The 24317-nt window shown below is 38.6% G+C and overlaps 2 protein-coding genes across 2 annotated transcripts; both read left to right on the top strand.

Annotated features, from left to right (window-relative positions):
- Positions 1-14504: 14504 nt before the first annotated feature.
- comtd1 (catechol-O-methyltransferase domain containing 1) lies at positions 14505-19781 on the top strand. The gene is made up of 7 exons (XM_020939647.2): positions 14505-14608; positions 15225-15343; positions 15884-15989; positions 16503-16621; positions 17873-17927; positions 18473-18606; positions 18692-19781. The coding sequence occupies exons 1-7, from the start codon at positions 14557-14559 to the stop codon at positions 18848-18850; spliced, it is 744 nt and encodes a 247-aa protein (XP_020795306.2). The 5' UTR covers positions 14505-14556; the 3' UTR covers positions 18851-19781.
- A 1077-nt stretch (positions 19782-20858) lies between these two features.
- LOC110173631 (neurofilament medium polypeptide-like) lies at positions 20859-24259 on the top strand. The gene is made up of 3 exons (XM_020939655.2): positions 20859-21763; positions 21842-21966; positions 23354-24259. Exons 1-3 carry the CDS (start codon positions 20864-20866, stop codon positions 23880-23882), a joined length of 1554 nt encoding a protein of 517 aa, XP_020795314.2. The 5' UTR covers positions 20859-20863; the 3' UTR covers positions 23883-24259.
- The last annotated feature ends 58 nt before the right edge of the window (positions 24260-24317 follow it).

The following is a 24317-nucleotide window of genomic DNA, read 5'->3' as shown; positions in this document are numbered from 1 at the left end:
CTTTGACCCAGTTACTGACCGTCTCCCCAAACAATACCACGATCAAAGAGCGCCTGGGTTCTGCTGCTTGATAACTTATTGCTAACAGCTGCTCAAACAAGAAACTACTTGCCACGCCTTTACACTTCACTGCAACGGCCAACAGGAAGCCAACAAAACAATAGCGCTTTCATGTCATAAACACAAATGCTTGATGGCTTTGACTTCAAAACCTGCGGCAGAAATATGTACTTCATCTCTCTTTTGTGAACGCACAGGTGGATGTCACTTGCTTTCCTGTTCATCTGGGTAGCCGTTGGCGCCGCAGGATTTACAAGAACTTCAAGCATTACAAAGCATCATTGAGAGATTAATAGATGAAAAGCGCAAACATGGTCAGCAGCAAGCAGCGTGGCTATAAAGGGTGTCCTCGTCGTGACAGCTCCCCCTAGGGCCCTGGAATACATTAACCGCCACGCTCTTATGGGTGTTGGGAATAATTACTCACTCCCGTTGTGTGACACCCTCAATAAATTAAAGTCCCTTTTAAGTTCTAAAGGCAAATGCATATTGTGGCCATCACTTAGAGGCTGCCCTGTCCGTGATTGCGCATAATTTGTTGTAACAATGTGTTAGCACGACTCTGTAACTCGAGCTAGCAGCTGACTACAGATGACTGAGCAATGTGCCGATGGAGTCAGAGGGGAGGCCGCAAAGAGTATCAAAGGCTGCGTGTGTGTCTTCATAATTAATAAATTCTACTTCGTCAAGCTGTAATCTAATTATGAATTATGCCCCCATGAGCTGTGAATCATTTCAGCACTTTGTTAGCTAAATTGGGGGAAAGAATCTAGACATTGAACATACAAGCATGGTAGAAGTCAGCATCCTAATAAAAGATGATTGCTTAAGCCCTGCAGTTAAAGGTTCTCAAAGGAAATAGAATTAAGATTTAATAATTGACAAAATAAGCCTTGGGAGTTTACATTTTTTGGCAACGGCTGTGATCCATAAAATCAGTAGCGTGTCCAACCGAGGTAATTACATTCTCATAAAGTAAACACGCTTCGCAGACAATTGTAGATTAATGATGAGATGGAGACATCAGCTCATCCCCACAATGACACATCTGGATAACTGGGAACAGCATCAAATCTACTGGTGCTATTTTTTTCTCAACAAAAAGTAACAAAAAAAAAAAAGAGGAGAAAGAGAATCTCAAAGTAACTTCTTGTGCAGCCCTGACAGCATGAAGACAAACTCCATGAGCGGCGCTGAAAAACGTCAACACCTCTGCTCAACAAAAACGCGTCAGCCACCAGGACTAATTACATGTCACACCGCGCTCTTATTGGGAAAATTTTACTCGCTTCACTTTAACATACAGCAAAACAAAAACACTAATTCTTGAAATAACTTTTTTTATTCCTTTACAGTGGCTTGTTGTTGGAAATTCTCGCTCCGACATGTAACAATGCAGCTACACTTGTGGAATCGAGTGTCAGCCTTCCAGAAAGCAAGTCCTCCCCCCCAAATAACGAAACTGACAATTCTCGTCTTATTATATTCTCTGGTGCCGGCATTCTGTCATTACATGAAACGTCCAGCTTCTTCAAGTTGAGTGAAACCTAAGATTTCCCCCCTCTGTGCTGCTTTCAACACGTACTAATGATCTCGATGAGCAACACATTCTGAAGAGAGATGGAGCAAAGGACACGGCGCAGATATAGAAACAGAATGTAAAGTATAATTTGTGTAATGTGATTAGTCAAGTCCCACAACCAAGGCTCTCACTCAAAGCCAACCGGTAAAGATCATAAAGCACATTAGGAGACACTCTGTCACGACGTGAAAGAACATCTGAGTTCTCAGCTGCCTCCATTCATTTCCGTAATGACAGTGAATGCGGTTTGAAAGCGCTGGGATTCCTGTAAGGCGATGGGCTCTTCTCTTCTTTCAACTTTGATTAGGTGACTTAGGCGAGATGAAGAGAAATCATTTAGGGAGCAGATAAGTGTGTCAGGAGATAATGACTCCACAGGTTGAACACGACAGAGAAGCGCCGGCGTCCCAAGTGAAGATGATGAAACACAACAACACGTGCGGAAATCCAGGTGTGGGACTGTTTACTCGCGCATTGTTTAGCGTTTGCAACAGTGAGAGCAGGATCTGAGACATGCACCTGTTTACAGCCCCGGATGTGTGTGTTTTCAACATGTCGGCCATCTTGGAAAATTTTAAATACACTACTCAACAACATACTTGCTCATCTGAAAATGTTACACTGAATAAGGATTATACAGTTTTAAGTCAGTTTTATTATAAAATAAACATATAATTACAAAATTAATACAAAATGAAGAGGATCCAAGCATTCTACAGTACTTGCAAACTTGAGTAGTAGAGACATTATTAGCAATAAATTTCCAACTTAAGACTGTGATCTGGAAATTTACTAAGACATGCAATTTTATATTTCCAGTCAGAAGTGTTTCATAATTTCAGTAAATATATTCATGTTTTGGGTTTTTTTGGATTGCAGACTATTTTCCTGACCCACACAATAAAAAACCTTTTACCCAAATATAATTTTTAAAAAACGTGTTCACAAGTAAACAACTGACCTGATGACCTCCTAGTCAGAGGTAATTAAGACTTGCCAGAATTTTTTAAAATGTGATTTAAACCAGGACCATGACTAAACCAAACAATGGCAAATATAATGGGACACATACAATTTTACTAGGAAATTAAATGTTGGTTGAGTATACCATTTTTGCAATTGCAAATATGCAATATTTCATGCAAATGTACAAGCAGAGGTTTGACTCAGCTACTTCACTATGATGTCACATTAACAATTTAACGAGTTTCACTTTTATATTTCACATATACAATTATCTGAAAATCAACTGGTCTGGGTAATACTTTAAATCATATATAAACTAAGCTGTTTTTGAGAATCGTGAATAGAAATGGGGGACTAAGCCTCACCTGGAGATTTCACATGTATCTGAGAAAGTACTAAACCCTTCCAAATGTCTTTTAAAACTTTACGAATGTTCTCTGTACCCTGACCAAAACAAAACAAGATGACAGGTGCCAGTTTACGACATTCCCTCTCTTTATCTTTGAGTCTCCTCCATTCCCCCTGACAACGGGAAACAGGGAGAGAAGAGAGGGAGAGAGAGGAAGAGAAGGAAAAAGGCGGGTAGCGCAGAAAGAGGGTTGCAGCACGCGGGGGACCTGAAGTGTGTTTAGGAGGAAGACGCCTGTCAGTAGCTGTCAATCGTCTGGCTTTTTGATGCCATCGTCTCGGCACAGGCCTGTCTGTCTCACAGTGTAACAGCTATCAAAGACTCACTCACAGAAGAGACAGGCGCTAGGTTGGAAACACGAGGAAATCCACACGTTCACTCATTTACACCTGGCATAAAGAACTTTCAGAAATCCAGCTCTGACAAATTTCATGGCATCATCCTGACCTGGGCTTGTATGTAGTAAATTTTACAGTTGGAGGCTTAGTGTGAATGGATACACAAAGTTAACTATTTTCAAGATAATTTTTCAGTAGTAAAACATATCATACAAAAATAAAGAATATATTTGGGGTACTTGAGGCAAGTTACTTAAATTGACAAAATTTACATTTACAAACTGAACCTGTTGTCCACGCCATGTAAAATATAAAAGCATACTGTATTATTCTTCATAATACTGGTTGGCCACTAGAGGGCCATAAATAATACACTGCATCCTGAAAATGTTCGGCATGCATACATTGATTGCATTTATTGGAACTGTTTGTTGTTTTTAAGAGAAAATAAATATGATAGATTATATTCATATCTGCTTTGGGTTGGTAGCATGACCAAATACAAGATTTTGTCATTAAGCACTTTCTTAAATTTCAAAACTAGAATATAAACAATATAGAACATCAGTGCTATAAATATTAAACGTTGCCTTGAATTGAATATTCCAAATTCAGTTAACATTTTAGGGTGTTTTGTTATGAAAGTTAATATCAGAGTAAAATTGTGTTGAGTTAAATGCTTTTTCGAGTAACTGGAAACTTCATAATTAAATACTTTGGTACAAGTTCAGCTCTTTTACTAGACATGTCATAAAATATATATCAGTATAAATCAATGTAATGATCCATTTCCAGAAACTTGAATATCGATCTTTTTTTTTTTTTTTTTTTTGCCATGAACCGCTCAGTGCTGTCATTGTGATAATAACAATGTGTCCTTAGTGAAATGTCTGTTTTTCGTGTTGTTCAGGATGGATTACTCACTTTTCTCACAGCACATCTGCTCTGCTTCACGAATATTACTGCGACCAGATGACCACAAGGCCATTGTAAAAAGCAGTGTCCAGGCAAAGATCTGAGTTGCCTTTGTCAGATTGGCAGGTCCACAGTACACAGACACAGGACTGCTGCTTTCACACACAACTCAATCACACCTCACCTCTGTCCACAGTGCATCCTCAGGGAACTCCTGTCAGCGCTTACTTGGCCTTGAACCAGTGCTAAACTATTGAGTTCATCATGCATAAAACATTAAAGATGTACATCCAAAAGGCGGATGCAGCCTGTTTATTGGCACTCACTGCTCCATAAACCATTTTCATCCCATCCAGGATGAGACACACATGCTGCGCAGTCCTATTGATGACATTTAACACAGAATATAAACCATAAAACACAATAATAAACATAAGAGTAGCAAATAAATCAGATTCATTGAAACCCTGAGGTGGGATTTATGTAAGCAAAGATAAGAGTCTTTGAGCAAATTGATGGTGTGAGCTGTATCAAAGCACCACTGAGACACTAATATAGTCTTATAAAAACACTAGCAACACTCTAAAGTAGCTTCATCTCTCCTCTTTGGCTGGCCTAAGTGCTTAAGTAATGTATTGCTTTCATAAGTGTGCAACTTCACAGCACTTTCTTTGGCAAAAATATGCCTTCTTCCTCTGGGTAGTGTGATTAAGAATAAAAGAGCATTACTATGGAATAAATTCAACCCGCGATTTAAGCAGGGAAGTGTTAGCTGCTGTGAGCAGAGAAGCAGCAGTTCTCTCACTGAGAGGTCCCAGCGACAACAGCCACTCGCTCTAGAGGTATCCATCACCAGCAGCACTGTCCCCATGGCACCGGAGCTAATGTATCACCTCTGGATTGCAGTAATATCTGTCTGATGGATGTTTTCGGAGTGGAGTGGGCCACATGTACCCTATAGTCAGAAAACCCGGGCGCTGGGAGTAGCTCTGAGGAGATGGGACTCTGCTCCTGGAGGTCCATTACACCCCTCCTCCTGAATCCTACACCTCGGCCTAAGTCCATTCATCCACTATCCTTCCCCATGCTCAGTCTTTCTGTGTACGTGCGTGGGTGGGTGCGTGCATGTGTGTGTGCATGTGTGTGTGCATGTGTGTGCTCGCCTGCTTGCATGTGTTAGTCACAGGTCTCCGGTGAGGGGCCGACTGCCATCCTGGGGCGATGCCTGGGCTCCTCCAGTCAACTTTACTGCCTTCATTTGGTCTGATGAATGGCCGGCCGCCTTATCAGTCCCTCTGCCTGCAATCTCAAGTGGTTCCCTGGAGCCTCACAGTGCCGGCAGCTCCGCTAGCTCTAGCCAGCATGTACTCCTTTTGCCTGTTCCACAAACGCCTCACACAGCCGGCAACATTCACAAGGATACATAGGTGCACAATTACACATAGATAATACTATTCTAGATGTGCAATTCAGAAAATGACACACAAAAACAATTGTAGAAGAATTGCAGAGCATGCAAAGACAACTGCACACCCAAGCACATGTCAACTACCAAATCCATCATCTTTATTTCTTCCCCAATGTGCTTATATATTTTTCTTGTGGCTGCACCGTGCTCACAAAAATATTTATTTTGCTGATTTTTTTCTTTAGGAAACACAAAAGAAATCACACCTCTCTTCCTCCCTGGCTCATGCCAAAATAATCAATGCTTTCCAGAGAGGGACTTGTGGCGCGACATGCGTAGAGGGAAGGCAGAAGGATGCAGACATTGCTTCAGGCTCTGGTTGTAGATAATAAGTGAGGAGCAGTCCTTGGGTATGTTTTACAGCTATCAAGACTCATCATATTTGACATGCATTCTGGTGTTTACACAGTCTCCTCCGTAAAATCCTCTCCAGCTATAGAAGGAGCAGGGCGCAGGGAGCACACAGAGCGCAGCACGTACACATTGTGCACACACAAGTGCTTAGAAAAGAAGAGCCAGTTGTTGCCTTTGCTTTTCTCTCCCTCCTCTCTTCTCCATGTCCCATCTCTTATCCACGGCACAATTGGCGGCGTTAGCACCTGTCAGCTGACTGACTTCTTGTTCCCGGTGGCTTATGAAAAAATCATGGCTGTTGGGCTTCAGAGGCTGCTTTCCCATCAATATGAATTCACCATGGTCTTCATGCAACATTAGGCCAGGCCCTGTTTTCATACAGCCAGCCACACGTTGCTCTGTCTGTAATACACAAGAGGAAATGAAAGAGTAAATAGTCCTTTTAGAATGTTACATTCAATCATGGGTGGAACCAAGTCGCCTATGAAAGGGACTAGTATATTTGGCTTTCAAAAGCACATTTGCTTCCACTCCCTAGATATTACTGCATGATGCTATGTACCTTATTAGAGTGTCCTCTTCTCAATGAAATGAAACATTACAATTTTAGTACACACTTATCCCCTATTGTTAGAATATAAACAAGCTCTTACTGCCTAAAGCCATGGCGCTCTTCTATTTTGGTTTTAGTTCCTCAGGAATTATACTGGGAGCAGTATGTAAGTGCATGTAAGAGTGCATACTGTAACACAGTTTACAAAGCCAAGAATCTAACACAACATACAGTATAATATACTTTATTTGTTCATATTTTTAAATGTATATTATTTGCAAAATAATTGTGTTTGTATTACCGAAAACACTTTGGGCTTAGAAAGATAAATTATTTACTTACCAGTTAGAAGAACATTTTTTTCGGTCTCATTCTGTTAATAAACAAATGCACAGCACAAAAACACGGGCATGCTCCAAATGGCAAAATGCTGTAATTTGCTTCTTTCATCAGCGCACAAACATTGTTTAAAATTAAAACTGTAAAACTGTAGTGAAAAGATACTATAATTTCAAACAGTTCACACAACAATAATTCGTTTAGTCATCATTTCACATGTGCTTGGCCGGACCTGCTGCTAAACCTCTGCTTCCCTTCATCTTCCCTTATGCTTTTAAACATGTTGAAAGTCAATTATCCCCACCACTTCTCTCCGACATCATCACGCTAATACAAGCTGCTCTTGACCTTATGTTTGTGTGTCTCCGGCGGATGGGAGCACGAAGCGTCTCCCTGATTGGATTAACTTCAGATGTGCTGCGTGTCTGCCTGTATTACCCGGGCTGTTGTGATATTGAACCTAGAGCCCCAACCAACCAGGCCCCTCCCCTTCTGCAGCCACTGTCCCACCCTTTACACCTCCCTGAAGGCCTGCTTGTTCCCCATAGCGCCCCATACCAGACCGCCGCACGCACACACTTCCAGCGCAGTCATATCCCATGTGTCGGAACGCCGTGATGGAATGCCCCAAGTCCCTCTCTGCTTTATTTTCCCAAAGTCCGGAGGGGTCGTCTTGTATGGAGAGCTTAATCAACTCAATTAAGTGAGCCTGATTGCCATGGCAAATTGGTCTGGGGTATAACATTATCATTAGAGCCGCAAGCGCAATCACAATGGGACACGGCAGTCGCAAGAGAGTTTAAGTATAAGAAGAGGGTTTAGCTTGGAATTATGTTGGTTGTAAATTTTAAAGGTAGTTAATGTACATGTATTTTTTTATTTATATCTCATAAAAATTACCCATGTGTCCTTGGAGGTTCGCAAATATATTCAGATCAGTGTCTTTTATTGTGCTTTATATTTCTTGCGGTTAGAGGTTAAGGTATGGTTACTACATTTAGAAAAGGTTTATACTGAAATAGCATGGGGTTACAGAGCTATATAATATTTTCAACCCAATAAATTCTATATGTTGTGTCCTTATATGACAGCTAAATTTGAGACTTTAGTATCACTTAATAAGTTCAAGACAACTGTAACAACTGTAGCGTTCTGAGTATTTTTATTGATTTTATTTTTGGCATTTCTTGTTTTTACTATGTAATATTCTGAGACCTTTGTATTGTATTGATAATGTTGGCTGCTGCTTTTGGTCTCTTTTGTAAAAGGGATCCTAAATGTAGAACTTCGTGGTTAAATAACTTCTGGTAGAACACTGCAATCTTAAGCTGCATTATATATTGCCATATTTAAAACACTAGGAGCACATGTTACAGCTAATAGTTGGATTTAAAAAAGTTAGCATAGGAGGTTGCAATGTTGCTGTTTTTGTTTAGAATTCAAAAGTGCTATTAAGAGCATGCACCTCTTCTGACACTCCACTGACAACCACAGTGAGGTGTTGTGGAGGCAACTCTATAGATGCCAGCATGACTTTCAGCAGCCACAGAATTATAAAATTGCACGTATAGCAAACATCACCTGCAGTAATTGTTTTCACATATGACAATAGTCTTTTTGTGGTTTACTCAAGGTGTCAACCCTTTTTCATTCATCTGAATTTTTTTTTCAACGGTGGCTCGTGCCCCCAAGCAGCTCTTTTGATCTTTTTGAAAACTGTCAAGTTATCGCGTGACTCCATACAAATTGAATTCAATATTATTTGTGCAATGGGTTAATAGAATAGATACCAGGATGATTTGAAAGTCAAACAACCACTCCTGCCATTCACGTATCCTAGAGCCAAATCCTCTTGTTTGTATTATGAAGGTAAAAGCTACAGTGAGATTCTGAATTGAATAGTGAACACAAGTGCTTATTACAGAACTATTGTATATTAGAATTATATTACATCCATGTCATAAAGGGCAGTTTTAGCTATGATTGTCAGATCTTAACAGCTCTAAATAAAATCACATGCTCTCTAAATGAATATATATTTAGGTCTGTCACGATATCACTATATCATCTCACCATTCAATATATAAAAGCTAGAACAATGTATTTTGGGATTCAATATGCATCGTGTGTACAATTTGTTTGTAAAAGTGGAGAGATTTGAGGTATTTCTATTTTAATACGATAAGATTTGAGCAGCAAGAGGTTGAAAAAGTAAGTTCTGCTGCTAATTATTGGTTCATTCTGTTATTTATTTATTGCATCTCAGGGCTTTTAATGATACTGTCTATGTAAAATGGTTTACAATGATTATTTTTGCATTATTGTTATTGGATCAATGGCATAAAGTAGTTTCAATATAATAGTACATCTCTGTAGCGATATATCATGCTTCAAAATGTAATATTGTGAAAGGCCTATACATATTCAAGCTCCATAATGGCACGGTAGCTGGTTTAGGATAATATCAAAACCAGTGCTTTTCTAATAGTGCATGCAAGCGTACAAACCTTTCCGAGATGTCTTAAACAGACTTGTCAAGCTGGTAGACGCTGCTGTCAAATGGAGGACGAATCAGAGGTTGTCAATTGGATGCTGAGAAATGTCTGTCAGTCGCCTTGACGTTGGTCTCTCCATTGTGATTAGCGTCACTTGGTATTCCTGCGTGCGCGCCTGACGGCTGAGTGACTGGCGCTGAAGCTGCATCATAAGTAGGACCCTGTGATAAACACACAAATGATGCGGCTAACAGTGGGGTGTCATTACATGCATGTTACTGTGTAGTTGTGTCACAGGTCAATTCAACAAGAGGAGAGTGATATTACTGACTATGTATGGGGAGGAGGCCCAGACGTGTCTTCTGATTACTTTGACAACACTGCCACTTTCTGGTCAGATTGGTGTACTGTATATATTTACTAGTCACTGCATGGTATGTAATTCAGAAGATACAGTATTTTAAAAAGTGGATAATAACGCAGTATTTTTTCCAATAATATAAAATATATATATATAAAAACTAAATTGAGCATATTATCTTTAAAGGCCCTATTTAACACAAAACTGACTCGAAGCTTTTAGCCATATTATGTTACTGCCTCAAACACATACATGGAGTTGTGTTTTGTTTCATTCACACGTTTTAGTAACTCTTTATTATTAGTCTGTCCAAATCTTCAAAACCTAAAATGCTCTCTTCCACCTTGTGATGTCATGTAGTTGTGGTTTTCAAATTAACAGCTACCAGTTTCAGGGTTGAAGTTATCCAAATGGTTATAGTGAAGATGTATGAAGTTTAAAAACACAGTGGAGCACATCCTGCATTATCACATGATATCATAAGGTGGAACAGTTTCTGTCTGAGAGAAGAACTCAGCAATATGCAAGGTTTGAGTGTTAAACAGACAGATACTTTATTAATTCCAAGGAAAAGTCCAGTTTTGCTGTAGCAAACTGTTGCAGTTTCACAGGAGGACTGGTCAGGTAGGATCAGCAGATTCTGTCAGAGCAGTTTGAGGAAGAACCAAAGGTGTCCCTCCTCTGTGTCCTGCAGCATCACAGGTGTGTCTAGGTGGAACCAGGTAAACACAACAGGAAAGGCCTCACTCCTACCTTTTCTGGTGTTTCTGGTGGTGATGAAATGGTTCATTGCCTTAACGTGTTTCCTCTGGAAGATCTTCTCTCACATGTGTTGCCACATATGGTGCAAAAAGCATGTAGCATCTCAAATGTCCATAGCTAGCTTCTTTCCTTGTAGCCACAAAACAGCTTACCACTCTGTAGTCATGTGTGAAGGAAACGAAACACTACTTCACGGATGTTCTTGATGAGGAAACATAATATAGATCAAAAATAGCATAATATGGGCCTTATAAAGGATAGTTTCTTACATTCTGGGTATAGGCTATTTATAAGTTTAACATCCATATAATGTCAATATATGTTACCACATTAGCACCTTCATAATCAGTTAGCCTACTGATACTTTGCAGCTGCAAAGTTACTCAAGTTAGACTTTAATCTAGTTTTATTTTTAACACAACCTGACCAGAAGGATCTGACTTGGCAGGTTGGAACTAGAACAGGTGAGATGATTTGTGAGCTTAAACAAGTCTCTCACACATTAAATTACAGTCACAAGCTATCCATTAGTTAGTCACAAAATGTGTATTGTTCAAACAGATTTTGTATTTTATTTTATTTATTTATTTAGTCTGTGTGTGTCTGTATGTGCATTGTGTCGCCATAGTCTACGATATAAAACACCCGGCGTGTTGTCGCTGCATTTGTTATTTAGACTAACTTTTATTATATTTTAAATTTGATTAAGTTTTGTTAGTTTATACTATTTATTTTGTAGACTCCTTGAGGCATACACTCACAGTACTTTGAGCCCTCTGAGCACAGCTATACATGAAGCATTTAGCATGGGTAGCGAGCATGGATGTAGCGAGCAGGTGATAGCAAGCTAGCTTACATGTCTGGAATAGTTTCTTCTTTGTTGGCTTTAAAATACTGGTGGGGTACTTAGTGTTCCTGGCCCAAAACACAAACAGGAGCCTCTTGAATAATTTTGTTTCATATTATCAGTTGTACGTGTCACTTTTCTTTCTTGTTTCACTTCTCCTCACCTGAGAGTAGTGTACGGTTGTAGCACGCTGACAGACACGGGCTCGAGCAGAGGAACAGTGGAGGGCTCGTTGCAGATGGCAGCGCACATTTTTTATTCCTTAAACAGACACAAAAAGCAGCGGAGGGACCACGGCCTGTCTGCAGAATGTGCCGGGGAAGAGTAGGTACTTGGCACAAGTAGCAGAAACAATTAGCGTCACATAGGCAGAGCAGAGGCCCGGAGCAGCCGCGGGAGAGGGGGATAGAGAGAAAAACACGCGCTTCATTTTCAGTGGCGCGCATTCTACCATTACAGGTCCAGACATCCCTTCTTTCTTTTATAGTCTCAAACATTTAAAATGTGCTTCGTGTCGTAGCTCGTTTGTTTGAGATATTCCTGTTGGTGGCATGTTTTTGTTATAGGCCTAGTCTATTCTTCTTAGGCGAAGGAATAAATTTAGGGCCTGAGTGTCCTCCTAGAAAAAGTTTCCTTGAATTTACCCATGGTAAGTATGTTGCTTGCACTATTACAGTTTAAAAATGTCTACTGCAATCACAACTTAAACTGCATAAGCATGCCCTAAGGCTACAAGACACAAGATTTTCTCATTCTCAGCAGGCAGATGCCAAGAAGGCAGAACCACTGGAACTCACTGATTGAGCTGCAGAGGCTGCACCAGTACCATTATATGACCAGCACTACAGGTGCTCGGGTTTAGGTAGAGAGAACTTTTAGGTTTAAATCAACTGGATTTCAGCGTTGGAGCTGATAACCAGAATGAGAGGCTCAGGCTCTGCTTTCTAATGATCTCTAATAGATCTTTAGAACCTTAACACCAATATACATATATTGGCCATCACATTGGCCAATGTTTGTGTAGACTCTAATTAAGAATAATCAACAGTACAATTGTTAGTAGTAAGTACTAAGCTTCTAGCCTACTGGATTTGAACATATAAAATGACCCGACCACCACCAGATTGAATAAAAGAAATAAGCCTAGACCTACTGTGCTAGCTATCTTTGTGGATTTGTGGACTTACTTTCCAAAAAATAAATACATGTAAATGTAATCAATGTAATTCAACTAAGGCCTAGATGAAATGCAAATTATATCAAGTTTATATTGTTCAAACTATTAGTAACTGCTAAGGTTATGTGATGATGTGATGTGTTTAGTTTGAATGGTGTAGTTTAAACCTTATAGATGGTATTTTTATCATCATGTACAAGGGATTGATTGATTGACTATTGGAAATAAAATTCTCAGAGTCAATATACCATACTGGCTTGTCAAAGCCTGATCCTGTCAGATCTCAGAAGCTAAGCAGGGCTGGGCCTGGTTAGGACTTGGATGGGAGACAACTGGGAAAAACAGGTGACACAGGGTGGCGCCAACTGTAAAAAAAAAATGTTGCATGCAACAATGCAAAAAAAACAGGCCTTGTGTCCTTAAGCAAGGCACTTCACCCTCATTGCCTACTATGAAAGTGGTGGTTAGAGGGGCTGATAGTGCAGATTTGCAGCTTCACTTTTGTCAGTCTGGCCCAGGGCAGCTGTGGCTACAGTAGAATCTTACCACCACTGGGTGTGGACTGAATGAATAATGCTCTATAAAGCATCTTTGAGTGTCCAAAAAGTGCTATATAAAACTGATGCATTATTATTAATATAGTGTGTTACGGCCCCAGGCCTTAGTTCTAATATTTCTGCAGAGGTCTCTTGATTCCTGCTGCACGAGCCCTGGTCTGTGATTGGTGGGGCAAGTCGACGCCCACCTCACCTGCAGCCACCTCCCCCTATTTAAGGAGATTGCCAGCACCTGTTTGGGGCTACTGGCCTTGGTGGCCAGTATGCCATTTTGGTTTTGTGTTTGTGTGTTAGTCTAGTTCTGTTTTGTGCCTTTTTTGATTTGGTCACTCGATTCTGTTTGTGGGTTTATGTGGTTTAATTTGGGGAACTTGTGTTTTAGTTTAGTATGTGTCCCTAAGTTTTACCACTTGTTTTTTGTAAACCTGCGTGACCCCTTTTATGGCACAAAACTCTGTTTATTCTGTTGTTTTGTTTCTTAGTTTAGGTTATTTTCTGTATATTTTTAGTGTTTTGTTAATTTACCTTTACATTCCTGTTAATTAAACATTACTTAATTTATTCCATTTTACATCTTGGTTTTATTTTTGTTACTTCCCTCACCCCAAACGAGCTGGGTCGTAACAAATTGGGGGCTCGTCCGGGATTTGAACCCGGGACCTCTGGGTCGTAACATAGTGCAAAGCATAATATAACCAGTAGAGGACAGCAGAAACCTGAGGACCAACAGAGCACTTCAAACAAACCCCATATCCAACAAAATAGCCCAAATGCCTCTTTAAAAAAGTTTATCTCAGAGACAACACTGAGTGCACTCAAGAGCCACTTTAGACTGATTTTATTCTACAAATAATTGTTGTTAAATGGCATAGAAGATTAAGATAAGTAATGTTAAGTACACAAAGGGCCAACTTGTGACAAAGTTATTAACAACTCCCAACTATGTAAACTTTTTCCGAAAGGTGCACTTTCTCCATGGGGATATTATTGTTTGTCCTGGAATGTTCCAAAGTAGGGCTTTAAACATATATATTTGGCATTTGTTAAATTGTGAATTATATATCGCAATATAGTATATTTTGTGCAAGGTATATTGAATATACCTTGCACAAATACATGAATACCCCTTCATATTCTTAAAGTGAGGAGGTCTTTACAGATATGACTAATAACCTAAAGTCATGGATGTGACCTGTAATTGTAATTTTGTATGTATTTTATTATGAGATAATGTGGCTGGTAAGTATAAAATCAATGTGCTCAAACATGAATTGAGAAATGCTGTCAAAGGTTAACTAGAACAAACAAAGAATGTCCCATTTTCAGAGTAACCGGACTTAGTTTTTGCCTAGAAGTGCTGACCAGCAATCATAATGGCTGCATACATGGTGGTTTTATTCTGTACTGCTTTGGTCCTATTCTCAGGTCTGTATAAAGATATGCATTTGACTGTATATGCGTTGTCACAATACAAAATTTGTAAAATCGATTTCAGTGCTAAGGAATGGACTCAAAACCAATTCTGATACCAGAATGATAATTTTTAAAAAAACTCTGTTTAGACAATAAAATGTGATTTTCAACTTTAGCCTAATAATAGTACTTTCTTTTATATTACCGTGTAGTTTTATATCTGTGTAATCCCTAAATCAGTGTAACCCCTCAGTTATGTTCCATAGTGGTCCATGGGCGTATACTAGTCTTTGTGATCTACTTAAGATCATTCTAAAGCTATTCAGGAAAGGTTCTTTTATGTTCTGTGAATGTGACTTTTTTAGTATCGACAACTGCTCCAGTGAGTCTAGTTTTAATATTAGTTTTAATATTGATTTGTAATTTCACTACTTTTGACAATCCCATAATGCTACACAACAAGAGTCAAGGGTTTAAGGTTTTTTATTTGTCATTTACACATGCAAGAGAAACACATAAAATTTGTTCCTTCAGGCCCAGAGATTAAAAGATAAGATAAAAACACTAAAATTAAGTAATAAATACATGATGCATTTCTGTTACAATTCTGTTTTTGTTTGTTCTGTAGGTTTGGGATACTCTGCTTTCATTGGGAAGAGTCACAGTGGAGGCAAAGATGATCCAATACTGCAATATGTGGTCAACAACTCCTTAAGAGAACACCCTGTACTCACCAAACTCAAACTGGTAAGATACAAATGTGTATTAGAAAATGTATATACTAGAAGCTTTATTTTCATTTCTGTCTTGTAATTGGCATCACAAACTGGTAGAGGATTTTAAAGTTTTGTTACATTTGGATAGAATTACAGAGATGACCCATGAACCAGGTCAAAACATATTGGGTAGTGAGAAGATTTTGCGGTAAGTACCACATAGAAATTAGTGTTGTTTGTTATGATACTAAAATTTCAAACGCAATTTCAGTACAAAGGATTTGGTATTCAATACTGATTCCAATACCAAGTATGTTCCTTTATATTATGTGCATGTTATATCTGTGTAATCCCTCAGTCATTCAGGTAGGTTCCATAGTGGTCCACGGGTGTATATGAATCTATGTGGTCTGATACAGCTCAAGATCATTCTGAAGCTATTCGGGAACAGCTCATTTCTTTCTTGTGAATAGAACTTTTTTTAGTAGTTTTAATTGATTCTAGTCTCAAAAATTTAAATGCAAAATAAAATGTTTTGTTCTACCTTTACTACATCTTTCATTTATTTCAGAGAACTCTTGAAGATCGTTGGAGTCGTATGATGGTTGCAGCTGAAGAGGCTCAGTTTATGGCAAACCTTATCCGACTCATCAATGGAACCAAAGCTATCGAAATCGGTTAGAATACTGTACTTTATACTTCTATTAGCAAACAAGTGGGTAGCGAAAAGTAGTACTCAAGTAAGAGTAACGTTACTTCAAAATAATATTACTGGTAAAAGTACATAGTAAGAGACATAACATCTGATTTATGATTTGAAGTTAATCTAATTGTAGGGACAAAACGTTAAATAATACACATAATCTGGTCATTTCAAAGGACAGGCATAAAAATTATTATAATAATAAAAAAAAAACGAAGTCATATGGGAAGGAGCAGTGCAATAATCACAGTCATTTCATAATGTCAACATAAAGCTTTTGTCACTTATAATTACAGTAGGAGGACAGTAAGGGTATAGTTACACTTTAAGTATATTACTCAAGTAGGAGTAAAAGTATGTGGTCTGAAGCACAATTTCTTTAAAAATAAATACTCAAATAAATGTAGCTGAGTACTGCTCACCTCTGTTTGCAAACTTACACCTGGCCTAATGTGTAAATAATTTTCTTTTTTCCCTTTACTTGCAGGGTTGTACACTGGGTACAATGCACTGAGCATGGCCTTAGCAATGCCAGACAATGGACGTGTGGTTGGCTGTGACATAGAGCAGACCTACTATGAAATTGCTAAACCATTTTTCAAAGAGGTGTATAAAACAGTTTTATTTAAAAAATAATAATAACTATCATTAGTCAAATTATAGCGCTTTACTTAACTGGTGGGTTACCATAGTAGTAGATACTCCAGGCTTGAGAGTTTGAGGCGGAGAACTGTAATCTACAAAGTCCCCGCCAGATGGCAGTAGAAGTTAATCATTAAGGAACACAATTTTAACAATTATTTGACACACTATGAAAAGCTGATAAAGCATAACTCATTAACCCAAAGGTAAGTGGTTGTAACTTCATGGGAATTTCATCAGCACTGTCCACTCAAATTTCATCAACACTGTCCACTCAAATCATGGTCCTCGCATAAAAACTGTCCCTGTGGTGATCCTGAATGAATAAATCCATAACATTTCATTGTCAGGACTGGATATTATGATGATATTATGATACTACCCAATAAGCCAACTGCATTTTAGTTTGAATTATAACACTAATCACATTGATTTTTTTGCATTTTCTTACTGCCTGTGACAAGTTGAATCATTATATGTAAGAGAATTATTTTATTCTCAGTTCCCATTTTTTAGGGTTCAAATTTAGGCCTTCATTTGTTTCTTACATTTTAATTGTGTAAGAGAATTATTTTATTCTCAGTTCCCATTTTTTAGGTTTCAAATATAGGCCTTCATTTGTTTCTTACATTTAAATTGTGCTGAACATTTAGATAGAATTCTCCCAATGTGATGTCATGAATATGTTTTAGAACTGTCCTGTAATTTTCCTTTTTTTTCTTCTTCTTTTTCTAGTTTAACATTATCCTACAATATATTAAGTCAAAATGAGAGAATCATTAAAACCTGCCATACGCACTTTTATAATCCACTTTTATAATTAAATATTTATGCATATTATACATTTTACAAATCATTAAGACAACTGTTAAACCCCTAGATAAACCCCTAACTAGCAAACTACTTAAAAAAAAAAATGTTTATAGTTAATTTCAAGCTCTGACTATAACTGAGATGATATTTGCTATCATTTTGAATGCTTTGTGAGCTCAAGTCTTGATTGATGTGTGTGTCTGATCTCATTAGTGCAGCCATAGCACAGTGCCTATCTCGACCTGTCAGGCTGTCTTCACTAACTGCTGTACACAGGACAATAAAAGGTGTCTGCTCAGGAAACAGGAATGCGGTGCAAGTCAGGAAAATCAAGTTGTCTTACAAACAAACCGAGCTTCTTCTCCTTCCCCGTGCCATTTGTCTTTGTGCTTTTCCCTCCAGGCTGGTGTTGAACATAAGATCGAGGTGCGAATTCAGGAAGCAGTTAAGACTCTTGGTGAGTGAAAGTGTGTGTAAGTGACTAAATTCCATACACAGTCAAAGGTAGACTAGTACTGAAAGTACATAGTAATTTGAACAGGTATTATTAAAAAACACCAAAAAGTACAACATTTTTACCTTGTTCATTTTTACCTGAGTAGTTGTGTTTATTCATTTTCACAACTTTTTAAATTAAATGGTTGAATATTTTTTGACTATGCTGTCATGGTGACTTCTATTAGAGTTGTCAACAAGACTGTAGCCTAGTTAGCAGAATTTACTTTAAAATTACTGTTAAGATACTAAACAATACTAAAACCAGTATCACTTATTTTATTTTTCATGAAAGATTACAATTACTACTACTATTTGGTGTAGTAAATTCCATCCTATTGTTGAAAGTAGAGGTCTTGTATTGAATATTGAGTCTGATCCTTGATTTCTAAATAGGTTTTGAAATTTTAGTATCATGACAACACTAAAAATTCATATATATTTTTATATATATCATGTTTCTTTATACTCAGTATATTAATTTGATGTATTATATGTTTCAATCAGATGAGCTGATACAGGCCGGTGAATCTGGGACCTATGACTTTGTTTTTATTGACGCTGATAAGATCAACTATGACACATATTACGAGAAGTCACTAGAGCTGATCCGCACCAATGGGATTATAGCTATTGACAATGTAAGAACTCAACTCTTTACAACATTGCCTTGATACTAACCAAAATAAGTAAATAAATCATTAAAACTATGCTGTTCTGTGTCAGGTGCTGTGGAGTGGGAAGGTTCTGAATCCCGCTGAAGATGATGTCAGCTCCAAAGCTCTTGATGCACTGAATAAGAAGTTGCATAAAGACGAGAGGATCGATCTGAGCATGCTCACTGTGGCTGACGGCCTGACCATAGCAATCAAAAGGCCCTTATAGTAACAATCACCATAGACATTATACCCACAGAATTACTGCTGTTTCATTTCACAGGTTTCAGTTTCATGGTATGGGTGACGTTTTGACTCTTCAACACATGATGTAACTTTTCACGTGAAGGGTCTGTCAAATGCTTTTAGCCATGAAGATGTTATTGCTTTGTCTGAAATGATTCCCAGTATGGTATTAAACCTTTCTATCTTCATGGAAACTAAACCAGACTGAGTTACAGGTAAATTCTGTTAAAAGGAATCCCTGCTCACAGTCAGAATGCCTGTTTTTCTAGGTACTGTATGTTTGAGCTGCAATTGAATACATGTTAAGTAGAGTTGTTTAATGTCATACAGTACTGTGGAAGATTCCAGGCAGTGCAATGACATGTCCATAGAAACAAGCAGGTGATGGACCCCCAACCAAAAAGTTACATTGTGCACCTTTAAATTGTCTATAGCTACAGCAGAAGTTCTTATTTTTTTGTTCATTCTGAAACCCATAGATAGGTTATAGAATTTACATTCCAATGGAGGGCAGAATTTATGTAACTCTACTATTTGACGCTTCTGTGAAAAAATAATTTCACTTTGATTCGTAGTATTTTTAGTAAGATGTTCGACTTGATGCCAGTTTTTGTTTTGTTAGGATAGGCCTATATAAACCATATATATAAACCATATACCAGATCAACAAATTTCCAATCTGAATCTGAACTACAACAGTTTTTACCAAAGAATTTTGACCTATCCTCCAGCTCATATTACTCATTGACCTATAAAAGCATTTTCTGTTGGTTGAATGTTGTGCTGCTGATTCTGGAGAAGTGTCCTCTGATGCTGCAGTATAAACACCCACAGCTCCTGCAGCTGTCACAATGGCACTGAATGGGTCAAATGCAGAGGACAGCTTTTCCTACATGTGAGCAATAAAGTATACCTTGAATATGCTATTTTTTATGTTTTATAAATATTTTTATTAAGGAATCACAGTATATTCACAAGATATACAAATCACATTTTTTTTCCTTTTACATTTTTCTTATTTGCAAAACTACCAACTTAATAAGTGTCAAATCCAGATGTTATCAAAAATTTTAAAAGCTAAACAATTAAAAGATAATAATCATGAATAATTAATATCAAAAGGTAAAGAGGTAGAGGATGAGAAAGAAGAAGTAAGCGGGGGTCAGTCTGTCAGTCTAAAGGCTGGAAAGGAGGTTTTAATGATTTGCAGTATTTCATAAACAAACTCCATTTCTGTTTTTCTTCATTGTCCTTAGGTGCAATATTAATCTTTTCCAATGACTCAAGTTTTTTAAACCATTACACTTTTTTCTCTGTGCAATAGCTAAAATGTATGATATATTGCTTTCAGTTCCCTTCTACTCTACAACACAGACTACTACCATTGCTGATACTAAAAACTCCTAGAACACCTGATTATGATGGCACAGTATCTAGTACTCACACGTCACATCAAGAAGGTCCTGGGTTTTATTTGAGCAGTGTGGGACCTGGTGTGGAGTTTGCTTGTTATTTTCAGGGTGCTCTATCCTATCCCGTCCTATCACTAAAAGCATGTACCAAAGGGTCCCTCCAGAAATCCCCTAAAAATTTGATTCTCAATCTCAGTGCTACATTCAAATAAAGAAAGAAAAGCTTGTTGAATAAAACGAAAACGAACGAAGAACAGCTTTTAGTCTGCCTTGTTTGTCACATTTGCAAAGTAGTCCTGAGACATAAAGTCAATCCAAAGCTGAACCAGGATGTACAGCATACATAAACAAATTGCTATTGATTCTGACCTCCCTGGTAGGGTAACTGTATGTGCACTCTGCCTGTGCGTGCGTCACTGTTGTGCGCGCGGCTCCCATTTGACCGCTTCCTGGCGTTTCCCCTGGTCAGCACCTCGGACAGCGACTATGTGCTGCGCGAGCGAATAGGGGCTTCTATAAAAGCCCACGTGAATCTTTTCTTCAACGGGATTTCACACTATAAACCTACGTATACGACGCACATCATGGACCCCATAATACCGCATAGGAGAAGCGAGCATCTGCAGCATCAGATCAAACGCGCGGGAACAGACACGAGCAGGGGACTGGATTTGGAGCGAACCGCATCCACCACGAGAATGAATGAGAAAGACTTGCTTCGTGGTCTTAACGGTCGTCTCGCGGGTTTCATAGACAAGGTGCACCAGTTAGAACAGCACAACCAACTACTGGAGAGGGAGATAAGGGAGATTCGGGGGAGAGCGCAATCCGTCTCGTCTTTGGAGGAGCAGTACGGGCCGGAGCTGAGGCGGTTGAGGCAGCTGGTTCGAGACATAACTCAACAAAAGCATCAAATTGAACTTGAGCACTGCAATTTGGAGGAGGAGCTTTGCGATTTAAGAAAGCGCCACGAGAAGGAGGCGAAGAGCAGGTCGGACACTGAGCGCGATATTACGGTCATAAAGAGAGAAATAGATGACGCATATCAAGCCAAACTGCAACTGGACAAGAAAGTAAAGGTTCAGGTGGAGGAACTGCACTGTCTCAAAAAGAGCCATGAGGCGGAAGTGTCTGACATGCTGGAGGCCATACAAAACACGGAAGAAAATTATAGAGCGCGCGAATTTGGGAGCCCCGGCGTTACTGCGGCACTCAGGGAAATCAGGACGCAACTGGAGAGCCACGTGGGTCGTGACGCACAGCAGGTAGAGGAAACCTTCACATCCCAGTTCGCGAAGTTGACAGAGGCAGCCGAGAGTAGAAGGGAATGTCTGAGAGCGAGTCAGCATGAGATAAACGATTATAGGAGGCAACTACAAGCTAAGGATGTGGAGCTGGAGAGCGCTAAAGGCACGAAGGAGGCGCTGGAAAAGCAACTCCGTGAAGCAGAGGATCGCCACAAGCACGATCTCCTGCATTACCAGGTAAAGTCACACACTAGAAGTTTATGAGAAGATACGGTGGCCTGGAATGAACTCAAATATGTTTTTCTTCTGCCCCAGGACACCATTAAACAACTTGAGAACGAGCTCATAAATTGTAAATTTGACATGTCTGGTTACCTGAGGGAATACCAAGACCTGCTAAATGTGAAGATGGCGCTGGATGTGGAAATACTGTCCTACAGGTAAGACGGGTTCATGCAAATACAGTGCACATATCTCAAATGACTTTTTAATATAGGTATATTCACGATTTGCTCTATATTTCAAAGTTCATCTCGTCAAAGTTATAGCTCACAGCCATCCAGGGAACTGCTGCTTTGTAAAAGGCTTTTTCAGGATGAGAATGAAATTATATAAAACAGTGCACTGAGACTGGTGTAAACAATTTAGAGCCTTTAACGATGTAAATTATGATGGTGCTTATGTAAAACCTTTCATAATATGATTTTAATATGAATAACATATAGGTATTCACAGTGTTGTCTTGAGTTTATGATGAATCAATGAAGCTAACTGCTCAATATTAAACATCAGATGTTTATAAACATTACATCACGCCTGTACCAATAAACAGTTAGGTTGTGTACATAGTGTTTTTTGTTCTCTGCATTTGACCCATCTTTCAAAGATGCTCTGACACCGTGTCAGGAGCAGTGGGTGGTGAAGAGCTGTGCCCAAGAACCTGTCTACTACAGTAGGTCTTGAACAAAGCTTGATCAGGACTTTCTTGCTGAAGGGTTTGTCAGAAATCAGAATTGTGGTTAAAAGTGTTTTTTCTTCATGGTCTATCCAAATGGAGGAAAAATAAAACATAATCTACTGCCATATTAATGAAGACATAATGTATTTTGAGGGTATTTCATATTTTACCTTATAAATTGCAATATTGATAATGGTCTAATAATAGAAATGGCTCCTTCCTTTTCTTCCTTTTTCAAAATTACAGAACTGAGAGGCCTTGAATTAGATGACATTTCACTAAAGCAGCAGATTGTAAATTTTTTATTTTTAGAAATGTCCCAGAGCAATTTTTGTTCATTGTGACCTGGAAACAGATTTATATATATTTTTTTTACATAATCACAAGTAAGAACTGAGCAGTGGGTGGATAAGAGGAAGGTGAAAACAGACATTGTATTGTATGTAATGTAATGTATGTATCATTCAAGCTTCAAATAGGTTACATTAGGTTATTTTATTTGACATTTCTAGTTAAATAACACATTGGAAAACATGTGCAAGTAGCTTGAAGTGCACCATGAAGCATAAAAAAATACATTTTGACACTGTGATAAATAACACTGTGATAATAAACAAGCAAAAAAAATTAAGTTGCTAAAAATTTCAGTTTCTTACAAAGGGCCTCAAGGACAGAAAGGTCACAGTTCACAGTTGCAGGAGAATGTAGGATTTTTTTTAACCTGCATGAATCCATCAAAATACATCTCAAATTAAGACAGTGATGAAGGAACACTGTTAAAAGCTCATAAAGGAAGATTTTACATATGTCTCCTTTGACATATGTTCACTTATTATCTGTCATTTATTAGTATCTCTGTTTTCTTGTAGGAAACTTCTGTGCGGTGAGGAAGCACGGCTCTCCTCTGTGACGGACAGCCCTGTGTCTCTGCCCTACATCTACCACCAGTCTCCAGTCTACACTCTGCCCTCCATCAACAGACCAGGAGGCCCTCACCGCCGCCCCGAGCCCCAGTACAAGTTTGTGGAGGAGATCATCACCGAGACCACAAGGGAAATCATCTTGTCCGAATATGAAGATCCTGAAGAGACACTGGTGCTGCCAGGGCAACTGTGCAGCAAAAGAGGGAGCGAAGAAGAAAGTGACCATAGTAAAGACAGTAGACAGGAAAATACTGAGCAGGAGTGTGACAGTCAGCAGGATAACGTAAAATCACAAGGAGGTGAAGGGGAGGAGGGATCTAAGGGAATTGTAGAAAATGATATTGGTGACAAGGTTACAGGGGAAATAGAAAAAGAGCAGGATTTAAAAGAAGTTAGCGCACAACTTAAACATGATTTGAAAAAGGACGGGAATGTCACAGATGAAAGTAACACGTCTTCAGATAAGGTAAGGTAAGATGCGTTTGGGTTTATTCCAAGAGTTATAAAGTGGTCTACTGGGAGCAAAAGGAGCTACACTGAAAGCAAAAATTATGCAGCTTTTGGTTATAGACTTGAAACTGAACAAAAAATAATGTAACACTCATCTTGAAATCTAGATGGCAAATAATAATGCACTGTTGCAAAAGCACAAGAGAATAGGCGAGTTTCCAAGAGAGAGAAGCAAACTATCTATGCAGGGCAGAGGACACTGTGAAAAGCAATATAATGCCTGAATGAGTACATATTTACTATCAGCTTCAAAATATGAAATGCATAATTGTATGTAAATAAAAATCAGGAAGTTTGCATGTTTCAAAGATTGTGTAGCAGTCTGTTAATAAATTAATAAAAAAAACTATTGAAAGATGAGTTTGTCATTGAAATCAATACACTCCCTAATGATTCTGCC

Source organism: Boleophthalmus pectinirostris, unplaced genomic scaffold, assembly GCF_026225935.1.
Source record: "Boleophthalmus pectinirostris isolate CB_2022bp ecotype Guang Dong unplaced genomic scaffold, ASM2622593v1 HiC_scaffold_5, whole genome shotgun sequence".
Taxonomy (NCBI): Eukaryota; Metazoa; Chordata; class Actinopteri; order Gobiiformes; family Gobiidae; genus Boleophthalmus; species Boleophthalmus pectinirostris.
This window is presented reverse-complemented; position numbering and strand designations above follow the sequence as displayed.

Excerpts from the sequence above, each read along its gene's own strand:
- comtd1 (XM_020939647.2), top strand. The coding sequence starts at position 14,557 with ATGGCTGCATACATGGTGGTTTTATTCTGTACTGCTTTGGTCCTATTC. Across the intron at positions 14,609-15,224 it reads TGCTTTGGTCCTATTCTCAG|GTTTGGGATACTCTGCTTTC; the intron begins GTCTGTATAAAG and ends TTTGTTCTGTAG. Across the intron at positions 17,928-18,472 it reads GGAAGCAGTTAAGACTCTTG|ATGAGCTGATACAGGCCGGT; the intron begins GTGAGTGAAAGT and ends TGTTTCAATCAG.
- LOC110173631 (XM_020939655.2), top strand. The coding sequence starts at position 20,864 with ATGGACCCCATAATACCGCATAGGAGAAGCGAGCATCTGCAGCATCAG. Across the intron at positions 21,764-21,841 it reads ACGATCTCCTGCATTACCAG|GACACCATTAAACAACTTGA; the intron begins GTAAAGTCACAC and ends CTTCTGCCCCAG. Across the intron at positions 21,967-23,353 it reads GTGGAAATACTGTCCTACAG|GAAACTTCTGTGCGGTGAGG; the intron begins GTAAGACGGGTT and ends GTTTTCTTGTAG.